The sequence below is a fragment of the Oncorhynchus clarkii genome, chromosome 29 (genome assembly GCF_045791955.1).
Source record: "Oncorhynchus clarkii lewisi isolate Uvic-CL-2024 chromosome 29, UVic_Ocla_1.0, whole genome shotgun sequence".
Lineage (NCBI taxonomy): Eukaryota > Metazoa > Chordata > Actinopteri > Salmoniformes > Salmonidae > Oncorhynchus > Oncorhynchus clarkii.
Genome location: NC_092175.1, coordinates 14544294 through 14565357, shown reverse-complemented (window position 1 = coordinate 14565357; position 21064 = coordinate 14544294). Strand labels below are relative to the sequence as shown.

Genomic DNA, 21064 nt, shown 5'->3' with positions numbered 1-21064 from the left:
TCGGAAAGTATTCAGACCCCATGTCTTTTTATTAGGTTACATCTGTATTCTAAAATTGTATTTTTTTTTCCCTCAATCTACACACAATACCACATAATGACAAAGCAAAAAAAGATATTTGGAATTTTTGCTAACTTATTAAAAACAAATATTATAGTTACATAAGTATTCATACCTTTTTACTCAGCACTTTTTTAAAGCACTTTTGGCAGCTATTACAGCCTTGAGTCTTCTTGGGTATGATGCTACAAGCTTGGCACACCTATGTATGGGGAGTTTCTCCCATTCTTCTCTGCAGATCCTCTCAAGCTCTGTCAGGTTGGATGGGAAGCATTGCTGCACAGTTATTTTCTGTTCTCTCCAGAGATGTTCAATCGGGTTCAAGTCCAGGCTCTGGCTGGGCCACTCAGGAACATTCAGAGACTTGTCCCGAAGCCACTCCTGCGTTGTATTGGCTGTGTGCTTCAGGTCGAACCTTCGCCCCCAGTCTGAGGTCGTGCGTGCTCTGGAGCAGGTTTTCATTGAGAATCTCTCTGTACTTTGCTCCGTTCATCTTTCCCTCGATCCTTACTAGTCTCTCAGTACCTTCCACTGAAAAACACCCCCACAGCCTGATGCTGCCACCACCATGCTTCATTGTAGGGATGGTGCCAGGTTTCCTCCAGACGTGATGTTTGGCATTCAGGCTAAAGAGTTGAATCTTGGTTTCATCAGACCATAGAATCTTGTTTCTCATGGTCTGAGTCCTTTAGGTGCCTTCTGGCAAACTCCAAGTGGGTTGTTATGTGCCTTTTACAGAGGAGTAGGTTCTGTCTGGCCACTCTACCATAAAGGCCTGATTGGTGGAGTGCTGCAGAGATGGGTGTCCTTCTGGAAGGTTCTCCCATCTCCACAGAGGAACTCGAGAGCTCTGTCAGAGTGACCATTGGGTACTTGGTCACCTCCCTGACCAAGGCCCTTCTCCCCTGATTACTAAGTTTGGCAAGGCGGCCAGCTCTAGGAAGAGTCTTGGTGGTACCAAATTTCCTCCATTTAAGAAGTGTTCTGTGTTCTTGGAGACCTTCAATGCTGCAGAAATGTTTTGGTGCCCTTTCCCAGAACTACTCATCCAAAGGTTTTTCATTATTTTTACTATTTTCTACATTGTAGAATAATAGTGAAGACATCAAAACTAGGAAATGACACATATGTAGTCATTCATATAGTAACCAAAAAAGTGTTAAACAAATCTAAATATTTTTTAGATTCTTCAAAGTAGCCACCTTTTGCCTTGACAGCTTTCTACACTCGTGGCAACTTTACACACTCAAGGTATTGTACAAATCTGCCTCTGAAGCGATTTCATTATGATTTCACAACAAGACTTTCAACAGCTATCAATTGTAATACATTTTATTGAGACATATTTTTGGACAAAACATGATGCTGCTTTGTTTTACAAGCATATTCATTAGCTTGTCTGACACATCAGATGGAAGAGCATGCAAAATCAACAAGACTGAATGAGTCTTATACTAGCTATCAACATTGCTTTAGCTATGTGGAAATGAAACTGAATCAAAAGGGAAATGGCATTGACATGTTTGCTATGATTGTAAATACAGGGGTGTTGGGCTGCAGACACAAAACATACTTTCAAAGACACTATTGTCAAATTAGCAGTCAGATAATTACTATTGAAAGCAATGCTAGAATTCCACATGATCAAGGCTTCGGCCCTTTGTTTGACCCAACAGCAACTACAGCAAAATATTTGGTACAAAAATAACAGTTTGAACATGGTAGAATAGAAAACAATGTAACCCTTCTGTCGTGTATAATTGTCATGTAATCATGAGAAAAGGAATACGTGCTCCCTGTTCAAATACTTCACACATGCATCCTTTATCCCTTTCAGTTCTTCCTTAATAATCCTTTCCTCCCTTTCACACCTTCCTTAATTCCTTCCTCCTTTCTCTAATCCCTTTTCGCACCTTTCTTAATTATTTTCTCCCTTTCTCTCCTTAATTTCTTCATCCCTTTACTCTCATTCCTTAACTCCTTCCTCAATTTCTCCCCTTCCTTAATTCCTTCCCCTCATCAAGGCAATTACTACAAGAAATATGAATAAATCAAATCCTGGTACTTGCAGGTGCAATGTTACAGAACGTTAACATAGAACTGTATTGTGTAGACCAGGTACAATTGCCTGTCATGTAGAATAGGGAATTATATCCGCTCTATTCATTTAATTTCTATCTGGTTTCCCCTCACTGAATACACCCCTGCATTCTTCTACATACAATTCTGTTGGATCAGTGAAATCTTTCAGAGGAACAAAGGATCTGTAATTCAGTATAAGAACAGGGCAATGGTTAGGACATTGCTACTACAACACAATATACAAACAAAATAGAAAAACACAAATCCATTTGCAATAATCCTTGTTATGATTTCTTAATTTCTTGTTTTTCTGTCTCTTCTTTTTTGTGTATTAGTATTATACTGTTAGGCATTTACTGCACTGCTGGAGCTAAAAACCAAGCATTTCGCCGCACCTGCTTTAACATCTGCTAATCTGTGTACGTGACAAATAAACTTTATTTAATGTGGGTCTCTAGAACTGTGCACAATGTTTGGTGGAAATGTATTTGAAACTAATTGGGTGTCTTGAATGTGTTTGAAACTCTGTTTCCTGATTGGGTATCATCTATACTGAACAAAAATATAAAAGACAATTTAATTGATTTTACTGAGTTACAGTTCATATGAGGAAATCGGTCAATTGAAATAAATTCATTAGACCCGTCTATGGATTTCACATGACTGGGAATACAGATATGCATCTGTTGGTCACATATACCTAAAAGAAAAAATAGGCTTCATAATGGACCTCAGGATCTCGTCACATTATTTTTGTGCATTCAAATTTCCATCTACAAAATGCAATTGTGTTCGTTTTCCATAGCTTATGTCTGCCAATACCATAACCTCACCGCCACCATGGAGCACTCTGTTCACAATGTTGACATCAGCAAACCACTCGCCCACATGTTGGCATACATGTGGTCTGCGGTTGTCAGGCCGATTGGACATACTGCCAAATTCTCAAATATGACATTGGAGGTGGCTTATAGTAGAGAAATTAACATTCAATTCTCTGGCAACAGCTCTGGTGGACATTCCTGCAGTCAGCATGCCAATTGCACGTTCCCTCAAAACTTGAGAAATATGTGGCATTGTGTTGTGTGACAAAACGGCACGTTTTAGAGTGGCCTTTTATGGTCCCCAGCACAAGGTGCACCTGTGTAATGACCATGCCATTTCTTGACATGCCACACCTGTCAGGTGGATGGATCATCTTGGCAAAGGAGAAATGCTCACTAATAGGGAAGTAAAGAAATTTGTACACAACATTTTAGAGAAATAAGCTATTTTGTGCATATGGAACATTTTGTGGATCTTTGATTTCACCTCATGAAATCATGGGACCAACACTTTACATGTGTTCATATTTTTGTTCAGTGTACATAGAATGTGTTAGATACTCTGTCTCCTGATTGGGTGTGTAAAATGTTTCCTCTCCTCTCTGAAGACCCAGTCCCAGTGAAGTGCCATCGTCCCCATCGGTCCCTTCATTCCAGCTCTGTCGGTGATGTGAGTTTAAGGAATGGGTGTAGAGATTGTAATCACATCATATGGTTGCCCTTCCTTTATTGAAACATAAACGCTGAAGGTAAGAAACATTTACATGCCTTCAATGTCCTTTTCACCTTGTGTAACAACATGGTAATAACAGTTTAATATGCAGATCCTGATCCATCTATTGCCAGTAAAACAAAAGCGCACATGTACAATCAGGTCTCTGCTATGATATAACTGGACAGGTGGCATCAAATCCACCACAATCTCCATGCTAATTCTCACCATTCCATTAGAGCACATGAAGGGGAGGACGCCTCTTTATTAGACTATGGAGATGCACTCTAAGAGCGAGCCCTAACCTCTGTGTTGTAGTACACAGACCTGTGTGGATCACGAGTGCTCCTCAGCGCTGCCACTGAAGGAGCGGCTGCGGATGTGGTTCCTCAGCTGTTCGATCAACTCTGGGTTCTGATGCTGGATCTGCTGGGCAAACTGCTGACCACTGCAAACAGAGAGAGACCAGGGGAGTTAGAATTGAGTGTTTCTCTGCTTTACTTATGTACTCCTTGTGTCAGGCAGCTTGTGAAAGAACTAGGATGTAGCATCCTACATCAAATATTTCAAAATAAACTTCTAAAATAATTTAAAATGTCAAGGTAAATTCATGATCATTTAGTCCAAATTAAACCTCACTAATTCTTGATGTGTCTGATGCTTATTTAAATGTGTAATTAGAGCCCTAATGTCATAAACAGAGAGTCCCTGTGTATGTTACAGTAATAGCACTATGGTGCTGCCGTACGCTTCAATCAGGCTGGAGATGTCCGACAGTCCTCCCACTCCTGCTGCTGGACCCCCAACTGCATTGGACATCATCCCAGACATACTGCCCACAGAGGGAGAGAACCCAAAAGACAGTTATAAACATGTGTCACATGCCATTTTATGACAAAAACTTGAAACAAATCTGAGTACAATTGAACAGTAAATCCTACATTCTGACTTTCAAGAAATTCTAACAGGATTATTAAAATAACATTACATTGATCAGAAATACAGTGAAGACATTTTTAATGTTGTAAATGACTATTGTAGCTGGAAACGGAAGATGTTTTATGGAATATCTACATAGGCGTACAGAGGCCCATTATCAGCAACCATCACTCCTGTGTTCCAATGGCAAGTTGTGTTAGCTAATCTAAATCTATAATTTTAAAAAGGCAAATTGATCATTAGAAAACCCTTTTGCAATTATGTTAGCACAGCTGAAAACTGTTGTTCTGATTAACGAAACAATACAACTGTTCTTCTTTAGACTAGTTGAGTATCTGGAGCATCAGCATTTGTGGGTTCGATTACAGGCTCAAAATGGCCAGAAACAAAGAACATTCTTCTGAAGCTCGTCAGTCTATTCTTGTTCTGAGAAATGAAGGCTATTCCATGTGAGAAATTGCCAAGATCTGCCTAGAAGGCCAGCATCCCAGAGTCGCCTCTTCACTGTTGACGTTGAGACCGGTCTTTTGCAGGTACTATTTAATGAAGCTGCCAGTTGAGGACTTGTGAGGCATCTGTTTCTCAAACTAGACACTCTAATGTACTTGTCCTCTTGCTCAATTGTGCACCGGGGCCTCCCACTATTTCTATTCTGGTTAGAGCCAGTTCGTGCTGTTCTGTGAAGGGAATAGTACACAGCATTGTACGAGATCTTCAGTTTCTTGACAATTTCTCGCATGAATAGCCTTATATTCTCAGAACAAGAATAGACTGACGAGGCCATTTTGAGCCTGTAATCGAATCCACAAATGCTGATGCTCCAGATACTCAACTAGTCTAAAGAAGGACAGTTTTATTGCTTCGTTAATCAGAACAACCGTTTTCAGCTGTGCTAACATAATTGCAAAAGGGTTTTCTAATGATCAATTAGCCTTTTAAAATGATAAGCTTGGAATAGCTAACACAACATGCCATTGGAACACAGGAGTGATGGTTGCTGATAATGGGCCTCTGTACGCCTATGTAGATATTCCATTAAATATCATAAGTTTCCAGCTACAATAGTCATTTACAACATTAACAATGTCTACACTGTATTTCTGATCAATTTCATAACGGACAAAAAAAAGTGCTTTCTTTCAAAAGCAAGGACATTTCTAAGTGACCCCAAATTTTTGAACGGTAGTGTATATGGGGAGTAGAAAATAACATGGCTATATACAGGGAGTACCAGTACCAAGTCGATGTGCAGGGGAATGAGGTAGTTGAGGTAGCTATGTACTGTACATATACAGTAGGTAGGGGTTATATTGATGGGCTGTGTCTCGATAGATTCAGTGGGGTGGCTTTCACCTATTTATTCATCCAGATCAGTGCAGATGAAGGAACCGAGATGAGGAAAGGATGCCTCACACTATTGAGCCCCAGCCCTGGGTATGCTGAAACATGCCGAACACTCACAGCTGTTGCACTTGCTGGTTCTGCATCACACTGGCGGCCTGTAAATACACACAAAGCCAATCACCATGTCACCCATTTAAATGTGTGAAAATGACAATTAATTAACAGCGTTGATGGGGAACCAGATGCATTCTCAAGTGGCGTGACTACTTAGTGCTGGTACCAAATTTACAGCTGTCTAGTAAAACTATTCATCATTCAGCCCAGCTGCTGCCATGTAGGATTGGAATGCTTATAATGACATGCACTCTCTGCCTGTCAGGCATTCCATCAGCCACCCCGTTCAATCAACTAGTCATGATCAATGCCTTGAATGTCCCCAGGCCCCTTGACCAGGCCAACTGTGTAAGGTATGCGGTTAATTTTAGGAAGCATTCTCCACTAGTAACTGTATCACAAACACTCATAAAAGAAGTATGAGGAATCTGTGTCTAGGATTTGTCTAGACCAGGGATGGCCTTGGCCCTGGAGAGACTGCAATGTGCGTCATACCTGGGTCGAATATAGTATTTATTTTCTTTCAAATATTGCAGGTGAGCCTGATTTACTTTTCTGATGTAATAGAACCAATAGCATAGTCCCAAAAGTGCATACTCCCACCCCCCGCATCTGGTGTACAGTTTAAGTGCACCTAAAGTACATTAAGGAAAACAACATCTATTTCCACCCAGGTACAGTGCATTCGGAAAGTATTCAGACCACTTGACTTTTTTCACATTTTGTTTTGTTACAGTCTTATTCTAAAATGGATTAAATTTGTGTTTTTTTCATCAATCTACACACATCAATCTTTGGTGCAACAAACTTGGCACCTGTATTTGGGGAGTTTCCCCCATTCTTCCTTGCAGATCCTCTGAAGCTCTGTCAGGTTGAAAGGGGAGCGTCACTACACAGCTATTTCCAGGTCTCTCCAGATGTTCGATCGGGTTCAAGTCCAGGCTCTGGCTGGGCCTCTCAAGGACACTCAGAGACTTCTCCCGTAGCCATTCCTGCGTTGTCTTGGCTGTGCGCTTAGGGTCTTTGTCCGGTTGGAAGGTGAAACTTTGCCCCAGTCTGAGGCCCTGAGCGCTCTGGAGCAGGCTTTCATCAAGGATCGCTCGGTTCATCTTTCCCTCGAACCTGACTGGTCTCCCAGTCCATGCCGCTGAAAAATATCCCCACAGCATGATGCTGTCACCACCATGCTTCACCGTAGGGATGGTGCCAGGTTTCCTCCAGACGTGACGCTAAGCATTAAGGCCAAAGAGTTGAATCTTGGTTTCATCAGACCATAGAATCTTGTTTCTCATGGTCCGAGTCTCTATTAGGTGCCTTTTGGCAAACTCCAAGCTGGTTGTTATGTGCGTTTTACTAAGGAGTATGTCTGGCCACTCTTCCATAAAGGCCTGATTGGTGATGCTGCAGAGATGATTGTCCTTCTGGAAGGTTCTCTCATCTCCACTGGGAAACTCTCAGTCAGAAGGACCATTGGGTTCTTGGTCATCTCCCTGACCAAGGCCCTTCTCCCCCGATTGCTCAGTTTGGCCAGCTCTAGGAAGAGTCTTGGTGGTTCCAAAGTTCTTCCATTTAAGAATGATCAAGGCCACCATGTTCTTGGTGACCCTCAATGCTGCAGACACTTTTTGGTACCCTTCCTCAGATCTGTGCCTCGACGCAATCCTTCTCGGAGCTCTACGGATAATTCCTTCGACCTCATGGCTTGGATTTTGCTCTGACATGCACTGTCAACTATGGGACCTTAAATAGACAGATGTGTGCCTTTCCAAATCATATCCAATCAATTGAATTTACCACAGGTGGAGGCCAATCAAGTTGTAGGAACATCTCAAAGATGATCAATGGAAACAGGATGCACCTGAGCTCAAAAAAAGTATAGACCTGTTTTCACTGTCATTATGGAGTATTGTGTGTAGATTGATGAGAATTTGTATTTATTTAATTAATTTTTAAATATGGCTGTAACGTAACAAAATGTGGGGAAGGGGTCTGAATACTTTCTGAATGCACTGTACATGTTGTGTGCAGGTGTTTGTTCCAGCCCAGCACTAATTATAGTCTTACCATGCTGATGAAGGCAGGGTTGTTGATGAGGCTGGCCATGTCAAATCCCAGTCCCGTAGCTATCTATAACAAGCAAACATTCAAAGGCTTCATTTTGTATTTATTATGAATACCTATTAGCTGCTGCCTAGCAAGGCATATGTGTATAGTACGTTTGTTATTGTGTGTGTGTCTGTGCCTGTGTGTGTGTGTCTCTTCACAGTCCCCATCACTTCACACTCCATAAGGTGTATTTTTATCAGTTTCTTCAATCAGATTTTACTGCTTGTATGAGGTACTTGATGTGGAATACACAGTTGAAGTCAGAAATGTACATATACTTAGGTTGGAGTCATTAAAACTCGTTTTTCAACCACTCCACAAATTTCTTGTTAACAATTTGTTGTTTGTTGTTATCTAATTTGTGCATGACATATGACAATCTTTCCAACAATTGTTTACAGACAGCTTATTTCACTTATAATTTACTGTTTCACAATTCCAGTGGGTCAAAAGTTTACATACCCTAAGACTGTGCCTTTAAACAGCTTGGAAAATTCCATAAAATAATGTCATGGCTTTAGAAGCTTCTGACAGGCTAATTGACATACTTTGAGTCAATTAGAGGTGTACCTGTGGATGTATTTCAAGGCCTACCTTCAAACTCAGTGCTTCTTTGCGTGACATCATGGAAAAATCAAAAGAAATCAGCCAAGATCTCGGAAAAAAATTGTAGACCTCCACAAGTCTGGTTCATCCTTGGGAGCAATTTCCAAACGCCTGAAGGTACCACGTACATCTGTACAAACAATAGTACGCAAGTATAAACACCATGGGACCATGCAGCCGTCATACCGCTCAGGAAGGAGACGTGTTCTGTCTCCTAGAGGTGAACGTACTTTGATGCGAAAAGTGCAAATCAATCACAGAACAACAGCAAAGGACCTTGTGAAGATGCTGGAGGAAAGAGGTACAAAAGTATCTATATCCACAGTAAAACGAGTCCTATATCGACATAACCTGAAAGGTCGCTCAGCAAGGAAGAAGCCACTGTTACAAAACCGTCATAAAAAAGCAAGACTATGGTTTGCAACTTTTTGGAGAAATGTCCTCTGGTCTGATGAAACAAAAATAGAACTGTTTGGCCATAATTACCATCGTTATGTTTGGAGAAAAAAAGGGGATGCTTGCAAGCCGAAGAACACCATCCCAACCGTGAAGCACGGGGGTGGCAGCATCATGTTGTTGGGGTGCTTTGCTGCAGGAGGGACTGGTGCACTTCACAAAAGAGATGGCATCATGACGAAGTAAAATTATGTGGATATATTGAGCAACATCTCAAGACATCAGTCAGGAAGTTAAAGGTTGGTCGAAAATGGGTTCCAAATGGACAATGACACCAAGCATCCTTCCAAAGTTGTGGCAAAATGGCTTAAGTACAACAAAGCCAAGGTATTGGAGTGGCCATCACAAAGCCCTGACCTCAATCCTATAGAAAATTTGTGGGCAGAACTGAAAAAGTGTGTGCGAGCAAGGAGGCCTACAAACCTGACTCAGTTACACCAGCTCTGTCAGGAGGAATGGGCCAAAATTCACCCAACTTATTGTGGGAAGCTTGTGGAAGGCTACCCACAACGTTTGACCCAAGTTAAACAATTTAAAGACAATGCTACCAAATACAAATTGAGTGTATGTAAACTTCTGACCCACTGGGAATGTGATGAAATAAATAAAAGCTGAAAGAAATCATTCTCTCTACTATTATCCTGACATTTCACACAATAAAGTGGTGATCCTAACTGACCTAAAACAGGGAATTTTTACTTGGATTAATTGTCAGGAACAGGCCTCCCGGGTGGCGCAGTGGTTAAGGGCGCTGTACTGCAGCGCCAGCTGTGCCATCAGAGTCCCTGGGTTCGCGCCCAGGCTCTGTCGTAACCGGCCGCGACCGGGAGGGCGTGGGGCGACGCACAATTGGCCTAGCGTCGTCCGGGTTAGGGAGGGATTGGTCGGTAGGGATCTCCTTGCCGGGCGCAGTGCGCGCTAGCCAAGGTTTCCAGGTGGACGGTGTAGCCTCCAACACATTGGTGCGGCTGGCTTCCGGGTTGGATTTGCGCTGTGTTAAGAAGCAGTACGGCTGGTTGGGTTGTGTATCGGAGGACGCATGACATTCAACTTTCGTCTCTCCCGAGCCCGTACGGGAGTTGTAGCAATGAGACAAGATAGTAGCTACTACAACAATTGGATACCGCGAAATTGGGGAGAAAAAAAGGGGTAAAATTCAAAACAAAACAAAAAATATATATATATACATATATATATATTGTCAGGAATTGTGAAAAACTAAGTTTAAATGTAAGGTGATGTAAGGTGTATGTAAAACTTCAACTGTATATTTGAGAATATTCAAATAGCCAGCCTTTGCCTTGATGACAGCTTTGCACACTCTTGGCATTTTCACAACCAGCTTCACCTGGAACGCATTTGCAACTGTCTTGAAGGAGTTCCCACAAATTCTGAGTGCGTGTTGGCTGCTTTTCCTTCACTCTGCGGTCTGACTCATCCCAGACCATCTCAATTTGGTTGAGGTTGGGGGATAGTGGAGGGCAGGTCATCTGATGCGGCACTCCATTATTCTCCTTCTTGGTAAAATAGCACTTACATAGCCTGGAGGTGTGTTGGGTCATTATACTGTTGAAAAACAAATGATAGTCCCACTAAGCCCAAACCAGATAGGAAGGAGTATCACTGCAGAATGCCGTGGTCACCATGCTGCTTAAGTGTGCCTTGAATTCTAAATAAATCACAGGGTTAGGGTTAGCACCCCCACACCATAACATCTCCTCCTCCATGCTTTACGGTGGGAAATACACTACGGAGATCATCCATTCACCCACATCGCGTCTCACAAACACACCGCGGTTGGAACCAAAAATCTCACATTTCTACCGGTCTAATGTCCATTGCTCGTGTTTCTTGGCCCAAGCAAGTCTCTTTTATTGAGGCCCTTTCGTAGTGGTTTATTTGCAACAATTCGACCATGAAGGCTTGATTCACAAAGTCTCCTCTGAACAGTTGATGTCTGTTACTTGAACTCTGTGAAGCATTTATTTGGGCTGCAATTTCTGGGGCTGGTAACTAATGAACTTATCCTTTGCAACAGAGGTAACTCTGGGTCTTCCATTCCTGTGGTGGTCCTCATGAGAGCCAGTTTCAGCGATTGCACTTGAAGAAACTTTAAAAGTTCTTGAAATGTTCCGTATTGACTGACCTTCATGTCTTAATGTAATGATGGACTGTCGTTTCTCTTTTCTTATTTGAGCTGTTCTTGGACTTATTTGGTAAAAGACCATCTTCTGTATACACCCCACCTTGTCACAACACAACTGATTGGCTCAAACGCATTAAGAAGGAAAGAAATTCCACAAATGAACTTTTTAAGAAGGCGCACCTGTTAATTGAAATGCATTCCAGGTGACTACCTCATGAAGGTGGAAAAGAGAATGTCAAGAGTGTGCAAAGCTGTCATCAAGGCTAAGGGCGTCTATTTGAAGAATCTCAAATCTCAAATATATTTTTATTTATTTAACACTTTTTTGGTTACTACATGATTCCATATGTGTTATTTCATAGTTTTGATGTATTCACTATTATTTTACAATGTATAAAATTGTAAAAATAGAAAAACCCTTGAATGAGTAGTTGTTCTAAAACTTTTGACCGGTAGTTTAGTACTGTACGCCTCCCATAGTCTGTTCTGGACTTGGGGAATGTGAAGAGACCTCTGGCGTCTTGTGAGGTATGCATGGGTTTCTGAGCTGTGTGCTAGTAGCTTAAACAGACAGCTCGGAACATTCAATATGTCAATACTTCTCACAAATACAAGTAGTGATGGAGTCAATCTCTCCTCTATTTTGAGCCAGTGTACACATAGCTCTCCATGTACATTTAAAGGCCAGGTGTGCTGCCCTCTTCTGGGCCAATTGTAATTTTCCTAAGTCCCTCTTTGTGGCACCTGACCACATGACTTGATAGTAGTCCAAGTGCCACAAACCTAGTGCCTGTAGGACCTTTACTCAGAGCCTGTGGCAGGTCATTAGTAAAGACAGAAAAATGAAGGGGCCTAGACAGCTGCCCTGGGGAATGCCTCACTAAACCTAGATTATGTTGGAGAGGCTTCCAATAAAGAACACCCTCTGTGTTCTGTTAGACAGGTAACTTTCTATCCATATTATAGCAAGGGATCTAAAGTCATAAAGTCATTATGATTGATAATGTCAGAGGCTGCACTGAGTAACAAAACAGCTTCCACAATATTTGTAATATAATTTTCTCTCAGCCAATCATCAGTAATTTGTGTAAGTTCTGTACATGTTGAATGCTCTTTGCTATAACCGTGCTGAAAATCTGTTGTTAATTTGTTTACTGTGAAATAGCATTGTATCTGGTCAAACTTTTTTTTTTCAAAAAGTTTACTAAGGTTTGGTAACAGGGTGATAGGTGGGCTGTTTGAGCCAGTAAAGGGTGCTTTGCTATTCTTGTGTAGCGAAATGACTTTTGCTTCCCTTCAGGCCTGAGGGCACACACTTTCATGTAGATTGAAGAGATGGCAAATAGGAGTGGCAATATCATCCGCTATCATCTTCAGTCATTTTCCATCCAAGTTGTCAGACCCAGGTGGCTTGTCATTGTTGATCGACAACAAAATAACAATGCTTGTCTTTCATAATTTGGTCATTTAGGTTCAGAATTTGTTGTTGTCATGTCTATGTTTGCCAATGAAAAAAGAATTAAAGAAGTTGGCAATACCAGTGCGTTTTGTGTTGAATGAGCCATCCGATTCAATGAATGATGGAGCCAAGTTTGACTTTTTGCTTCAAATTTAATTTCAGGTGCTCCAAAGCGTTTGACTATCATTCTTTATATAATTTTTCTTTGTTTCATAGTACAGTTTGACGCTGAATCGGACAAGATAAATCCGTCTGTAGGTTCAGTATGATATAATTTTGTACCACTGCTAAAAGCAGGAATATTAAATGTGTCTGATAAAGCTGTTGACACAATTGGGATATCTTGACATACTTGAATACCCGTGGGATATAAGATACACATTTAATATTACATGAAGAAATCTAGAGTTGTGTTCACATGTAAATAAAGTGTCCATTATTGGAGCTGTAGTGACAGTATTTGTAGGGGAGTAATGATATATTATTACATGTGTTTTTTTTAGATTGACCTTCAGATATGAAATCACACAAGGAGGTAAAACAGCACTACTTACAGGACTGACTGCCTCTTTTTGCTTCTGCTCAGCAATCTTCAGGTTGGATTTGTAGGTGTCGTTCTCTGGATCTAACACCAGAGCTTTCTTAAAGTAGGAGATGGCCTCTGGGTACTTATTCATAGCAGTAAATGCCAATCTAGAGACACACAGGGAATAAGAGACATTGGAGAAGTGCAGTAAATTTAACTCCAGAGCAAAACAATAGCTATTTTCAAGCCAAATGTCTTGCATTATCATCAGATACTGCTATTGCTCTGTTAACAAAGTTCCAAAAAGCAATACCATATTCCTCAAATGATACATGACTAGACATTGTAAACAACATTTCCACTACTCTCCCATGTCTAACTCACCCCATTCTCCCATAGGCTTTACTGTAGCTGGGGTCAATCCCTATGGCCCTTTCACAGTCCCCCGTTGCTTCTGTATAGTTACCCAGTCTACTGTGGGCGGCAGCCCTGCGGTGATGACAACAGCAGCAGCAGCCAGACGCTCAGGTTTATTTATTTGCACTCAGATCAATAAGGCAGGCACATGCAAAGGCTGCAGCAGCTGTGTGCCTGTCTAGTAGTCTGGTTCACCAGATGTGTATGCCACTATGTCTTTCAGCTCAGACAGTACTGTAACTGTGACTGCATTATCTATGTATAGTACAAGAATAACATGAGTTATTGTCACAGTTGTACACAATAATTAGCAATATAGTTGGTATAAAAACACAATAGATACAGACTTAATTTAGGTGTTGTGTTATATATTTCTCATTTGAATACAGTGTTGATACTTCTCCATTTCAGAAGCGGTTGTGTGTACCTGTTACAGTAGTAGACAGCGTTTCGGAGGTCCAGATTGATGGCTTTTGAGTAGCATTCCACCGCACAGCTGTAGTTCTCCTCTTTCATGTGATTATTCCCTGAAAATGAAATGCTGTTTTAGTTCAGCCTGATAAACAGGTTACGTCTACTATCAGAATTTACAACATTACAAAACAATGTCAATCTGAAGGAAAACGGAAGTGCACTTAAACTGAGTTTGCACTCATCCAAAGTGTATTTATCATACGTCTACACTACATATTAAAACAGTGCCAGGTACCTTCATTCTTCAGTTGTTCTGCCCTCTCTGTGTCTTCTGGTGATGGGGACGTCTCTGGTGGCACCGGATTATTCTGATCATTCTGAGGAAAATACAATGACAGATAAAGTAAGATATCAATAAAGCCTAATATACATTATACATCATCTTAGTTTACTGATTGTGAGGTTACTGATTTGATAATGATTGATGAACTGCACACAGACAAGTTGATGTTGTAGTTAAGGTAAAAGAGTTTGAAATAAGGTAGAGAATCAGAGAGTAACCCCACCTTGAGGAGAGAATTGAGGAATATTTCAGTGAGAGGTTGTGGTGCTGCGAGATGACAGTCACTGGAGTTGATCTTGAAGGTGGTCTCCAAACATTGTATTGCAACTACAAGGGGAAACAATTGTGTTGTAATAACACAATAGTCAACACTGAGCTGTTTATTTTATTGTTATACAGGTAACTGCCAAAATAAAGGAAACACTTGCGTAAATGAAGGATGCAAATTATATATTGAAAGCAGGTGCTTCCACACAGGTATGGTTCTTGAGTTAATTAAGCAATTAACATCCCATCCCATGATTAGGCATCATGTATAAAAATGCCCAGTTGCCCATTATTGTGGCTACCATGGCTCGAAGAAGAGATCTCAGTGACTTTGAAAGAGTGGTCTCAAAGGAGAATAGGGTGTTTTAAAGTCGTTGTTGTGTGTGTTTGTCTCAGTCACCAGATCTTAACCCAATTTAATATTTATGGGAGATTCTGGAGTGGTGGCTGAGATAGCGTTTTCTACCACCATCCACAAAACACCAAATGATGGAGTTTCTTGTGGAAGAATGATGTCGCATCCCTCCAAGAGAGTTCTAGACACTTGTAGCATCTATGCCAATGCATATTGAAGCTGTTCTGGTGGCTCGTCTTGGCCCAACACCCTATTATGACCATTTATGTAGGTGTTTATTTTCTTTTGGCAGTTATCTGTGGGTCTAATTGATAAGACGACAGTGCACATGTTATTGTAGTCCACCCACAACTGAGTCACCAACAAAGTTAACAAATCCCTGAATTGGAGAGAGCAGGGTACAGTATTTTCATAAGCGGTTTTAAGAAACGTTGTGATCGGACAGCGATCCTAAGCTGATCTACCTTCGAGGCTTTCCTGCTCATCGGAATTCAAAGCGCCACAGTGAGTTTGATCTCGCAGGAACTGCACAATAGAGAATGCCAAGCGCTTCTCCACTGCCATTTTGCTGCAAAAAAAATATTACAGCATTTAGGGATACATAGAATAGAATCCCACACATTGAGAGGCTGTAGCGTTCATTCAAACTAGAATAAGTGTCACAAATGTGTTTTTTTTATGACAGTTCTATTGTTATTGGACTCCCTTACGGTATGATTAGCTCAAGCCACTGTAATGTGGTACATTGGAGCCAAGTTGATAATACATTGCACCAAATATAATACAATACTGCCTGTGGTAAGCAGGTCTGTTTCCAAGACAACTCAAGAGGGGAGTTGAGTGTGTGTATAAGCCATTCTGTATGAGTAAGGGAAAGGGGGATACCTAGTCAATTGCACCAATGAATGCCTTCAACTGAAATGTGTTTTACAGTTCAGTAATCATGATTCCTTCAGATTATTCAACATAATTCAGATTTCTATGTGATACACATGTTTAGCGTGGGGATTTGGTAGTCTTTTCATATCTATTGTCTACTCATTTTAATTTGGGATGGTGAAACATATTTACAATACTAATACTGAGGATCTTGCATTACTGTACAGTAGTACTGCAGAAACATCAAGCACAACCAGGTGTGCCATTATAAATGATACATAACCTACACAACAGGGAACCCATATTTACCCATATTATTAGATATGAGAATATGGGATATTTCTTGACATTGCACTGTAATAAATTATGACACAATCAATGTTTGGAATGGCATAATACAAACATACATTTGAATGAATTACCTCTATTGTATCATTGACAGTTTTGCAACCGTGCATAAATTGTAAAACCCTAAAATGTATCATCATGCTTGTTTGACATTTCAAAGCAAGGCAACTCTAGCCCTCTGTTCTGTTGACATCAGCCTCATAACAAAAGATGTAGTGATGACATGGGATGATGCGGTGTAGCTGTTAATGCCAGTAGGGACTTGAGATTTTCATCCCATGTCAACCTAATGCATCCTTATCTAAAGTAAATAGCAGTCTTTGATGACAGACATTTATTTATCATGTACATAGCGTGTCCAAATACATTATCTTCCCTGATCATCACCGACCGTGCGTCTCTCTACCCATGCAGTGCAGTCTGCAACCTATAATGGCAGAGCATCGCTATCATAAAGCTGCCTATGCAAGGGAGAAAAACAAAGCCAGCTCCACTGCTCATTCCTATCCTTCTAAATATAGTACTGTAACATTGTAAATAACAACATTGAGTCAAGGGATGCCATTCGACGACCCCGCCCAGTGCGCCCACCTACCTGAAATATTTTGCAGCTGTCCCTGCTATCGCGTCATGAGAACTTCTCTGATTGAGCGCATCTCTGGCGCCTGCGCAGTTTACAACGGAAGTAAACCAATTCAGTAGCACTACTGGAGCTGTGAAGGGGAGAGGTTGAATAAGAGAGGGTTTTGCGAATTGCACGTAGAAAACGTCATGAACTTGCTGCTATCATGTTTTCGGTACGAATTGTAGTGTGTCGAACGCTGTGCAAGTAGGCTATTGTTAAAGTCGTGGTTGTGTTTGTTAATTCCACATGAATAGAGCCCCACAGTGGAGGTGTCATAATACCCACAAAACCTAGCTGTCAAACAGGAAAATGGGTCCAATCGTGGTCCAATCGTTTTTCTACCATTCATTTTTCCCTTTGGGAATATTAGAAACACTTAAAATAAAGGCTGTGTTTCGTGTAGGCTTACTGTGGTGTGACAATTTGATAACCATGTAAATCTCTCAGACAAGGAGACTTTTATCAATATATTCGTCTCTATTTACTCTCATATTCGCAAACGCTAATTAGCATCAAAGTAGACATCATGCAAGACTACAAATCCCTGCAAGCTTCTGCACGTCATCTCTAGCTGATAACTTTGCTAACAGGTATTGTGTCAATTTCAAATTGTCACAAGACAGTTCACAGCATTGTGCTGTGAAAGAAATTTAGCCAATATATTCATCACAAAATTTAGCTAACAGACAGTTAATCCAGAGATTTTTCACATTGCCTCGATTCAGCAGTCTCGTCCAGATCATCATGGCATGTGTAGTTCTTTATGATTGCCACATTAGCAGCTAATTAGCATTTCATTTGGGGGGGTAAATACATGCAAATATATTGATAAAAGTCATCTTGACCTAAAGAGATGTACACGGTTATCAAAACATCACTCCAGTGTAAGCCAACACGAAACACAACCCATATTTTAAGCATTTCTAAAATGCCCGATGGGAAAAATTTATGGTGGAAAAATTATTGGTACCATTTCCTTGTTTGACTGCTAGGTTTTATGGGTATTATGATACTGTGATACTCTATTTTTGTGAACCTTATGTGGCCTTAATAACAAACTTGTATGCCATCTGTAAATACAGATAAAATGGTTAAATTACGAGCCAAGTTGGTTTAGCCATGGAAAAAGGCAGGAAACTTCCCACTAGCTGTGATTGGCTGAGATAATGGATGGGCTGGACATGCCGAGAGATGAGTTCGGATTGATTTGCCATGTAGCTCGCTTCTGTATATAGCATGAGCTGGTCATTATGTATAGGTAATCCTTTCTAACGCTGCTTTTTTTTGAAAGACCTCAAGTAGTAGAACTGCAAAAGTGTTGCTTTCCACTTTCTGGTGGACCGAGTTCTGAAATCCGTGGAATGACCGGTGGAAAAACGATTGGAACCATTTCCTTGTTTGACTGCTTGGTATTGTGACTCCTACTGTGGTACTGTGTGCAAAGCTGTCATCAAGGCAAAGGGTAGCTAATTTGAAGAATCTCAAGTATAAAATATATTTGGATTTGTTTAAATCTTTTTTGGTTACTACATGTGTTATTTCATAGTTTTGATGTCTTCACTATTATTCTACAATGTAGAAAATAGGGTTTTATTTTTATTTTTTTAAACCTGGTGTCACGACTTCTGCCGAAGTCGATGCCTCTCCTTGTTCGGGCGTGTGTAGTGCTAGGGAAACATTGACAGTTGTTAGAGTGTAGTTAATAACAACTTGCAATACTGGCCAGAAAGAAGTGTTTCATCATATACAGTATTTCTACAGTATTTCTGCCTGCTTGAACGGCAATAGCTCAGATAAACATGAAATGACCCCCAACATTGCTCAGAAATGCCCCAAAATTATATAACATTCAAAATGGGTGAATCCTTCCTTTAAGTACCTATGAACTAACTATTATTATAAGTACAATATGCACATACACACATACACACATAGCCAAAATAATTTATGATAAAAAATGGAGCAGGAGTAAAATCATTTTTATTTTGAGGTGTTACGTTGTTGGCTTTGGCTAGAGTTCATTCATTCTAAATGTGCCTCATTTGATACCACTGGTTTATATTTAGCCTACAGTTGTAATTTGACCTGATTACGGTCTGGCAGCAGCTGATGCCAAGTGGCTTGATCCTGGTTAAAACCCCTGTTACTCCACTAACTATCATGTTCACATATCATACATACTCAACTAGTCATCAACATAATGAAACATTATGTCATTATCAATCAAATTATTTGGATTAATCATCTGGAAGAGGGTGTACTGCCAAAGCACTGAGAGGAGACAGTGTTTTCTCCAGACTATTTATTACCCTTTGTACTTAAAGGAAAACTCCACCAATAAACTATTAGTCCATTGCTGATATAGGCCCAAAATGTTTAGCATTTTAGCAATTAAGTTTTCAAGATACAGTGCATTCAGAAAGTATTCAGACCCCTTGACTTTTTCCTAATTTTGTTACGTTATAGCCTTATTAAAAAAATGTATGAAATATTTTTTTCCCTCGTCAATCTACACACAATACCTCATAATGACAAAGCGAAAAAACAGGTTTTTAGAAATGTTTTTAGGTTTTTAGAAATGTTTGCAAATGTATTACAAATAAAAACCTTATTTGCATAAGTATTCAGACCCTTTGCTATGAGACTCGAAAACTGAGCTCAGGTGCATCCTGTTTTCATTGATCATGCTTGAGATACTTCTACAACTTGATTGGAGTCCACCTGTGGTAAATTCAATTGATTGGACATGATTTGGAAAGGCACACAGCTGTCTATATAAGGTTCCACAGTTGACAGTGCATGTCAGAGCAAAAACCAAGCCATGAGGTCAAAGGACAGGATTGTGTCGGCACATATCTCAGGAATGGTACCAACAAATTTCTACAGCATTGAAGGTCCCCAAGAACACAGTGGCCTCATTCTTAAATGGAAGAACTTTGGAACCACCAAGACTCTTCATAGAGCTGGCCGCCTGGCCAAACTGAGCAATCGGGGGAGAAGGACCTTGGTCAGGGAGGACCCGATGGCCTCTCTGACAGAGCTTCTCTGTGGAGATGGGAGAACCTTCCAGAAGGACAATCATCTCTGCAGCACTCGACCAATCAAGCCTTTATGGAAGAGTGGCTGAACGGAAGCCACTCCTCAGTAAAAAGCATATGACAGCCCGCTTGGAGTTTGCCAAAAGGCACCTAAAGACTCAGACCATGAGAAACAAGATTGAACACTTTGGCCTGAATGCCAACCGTCACGTTTGGAGGAAACCTGACACTATCCCTATGGTGGTGGCAGCATCATGCTATGGGGATGCTTTTCAGCGGCAGGGACTGCGAAACTAGTCAGGATCCAGGGAAAGATGAACGGAGTGTTCAGGACCTCAGTATGGGGTGAAGGTTTATCTTACAACAGGATAATGATCCTAAGCACACAGCCAAGACAATGCAGGATTGGCTTCGGGACAAATCTCTGAATGTCCTTGAGTGGCCCAGCCAGAGCCTGGACTTGAACCCGATCGAACATCTCTGGAGAGACCTGAAAATAGCTGTGCAGCGACGCTCCCCATTCAACCTGACAGAGCTTGAGAGGATCTTCAGAGAAGAATGGGAGAAACTCCCCAAATACAGGTGTGCCAAGCTTGTAGTGCCATGCCTAAGAAGACTCGAGGCTGTAATTTCTGCCAAATGTGCTTCAACAAAGTACTGAGTAAAGGGTTTGAATACTTATGTAAATGTTATATTTCCGTTTTTAATTGTAATACATTTGCAAACATTTCTTAAAAAAAAAACGTTTTTGCTTTGTCATTTTGGGGTATTGTGTGTAGCTTTATGAGGGAAAAATGAATTTAAAATGTTTTAGAATAAGGCTGTAACATAACAAAATGTTGAAAAAAAAAACTTCCAATATACAGAAATACAGCCGTCATGATGCCTTTTGCACTTGGACTAATGAAACAAATACCAAAATAGAATTTGTCTTTAAGTAGTTTCAATGAGTCCAGATGAAGTCCTAACTGTCACATGGCCCTGGAAGCTGTCTAGGTACTGCT

At 40.7% G+C, this 21064-nt stretch overlaps 1 protein-coding gene across 1 annotated transcript; it reads right to left on the bottom strand.

Moving 5' to 3' along the window:
- Positions 1 to 1380: 1380 nt before the first annotated feature.
- Positions 1381 to 15735, bottom strand: LOC139388137 (small glutamine-rich tetratricopeptide repeat-containing protein beta-like). Its single transcript, XM_071134720.1, has 10 exons — positions 15635 to 15735; positions 14772 to 14875; positions 14501 to 14582; positions 14219 to 14318; positions 13759 to 13863; positions 13403 to 13541; positions 8140 to 8202; positions 6079 to 6116; positions 4427 to 4510; positions 1381 to 4126 (listed from the first exon to the last, which is right to left on the bottom strand). The coding sequence occupies exons 1-10, from the start codon at positions 15732 to 15734 to the stop codon at positions 4015 to 4017; spliced, it is 927 nt and encodes a 308-aa protein (XP_070990821.1). The 5' UTR covers position 15735; the 3' UTR covers positions 1381 to 4014.
- Between the last annotated feature and the right edge of the window lie 5329 nt (positions 15736 to 21064).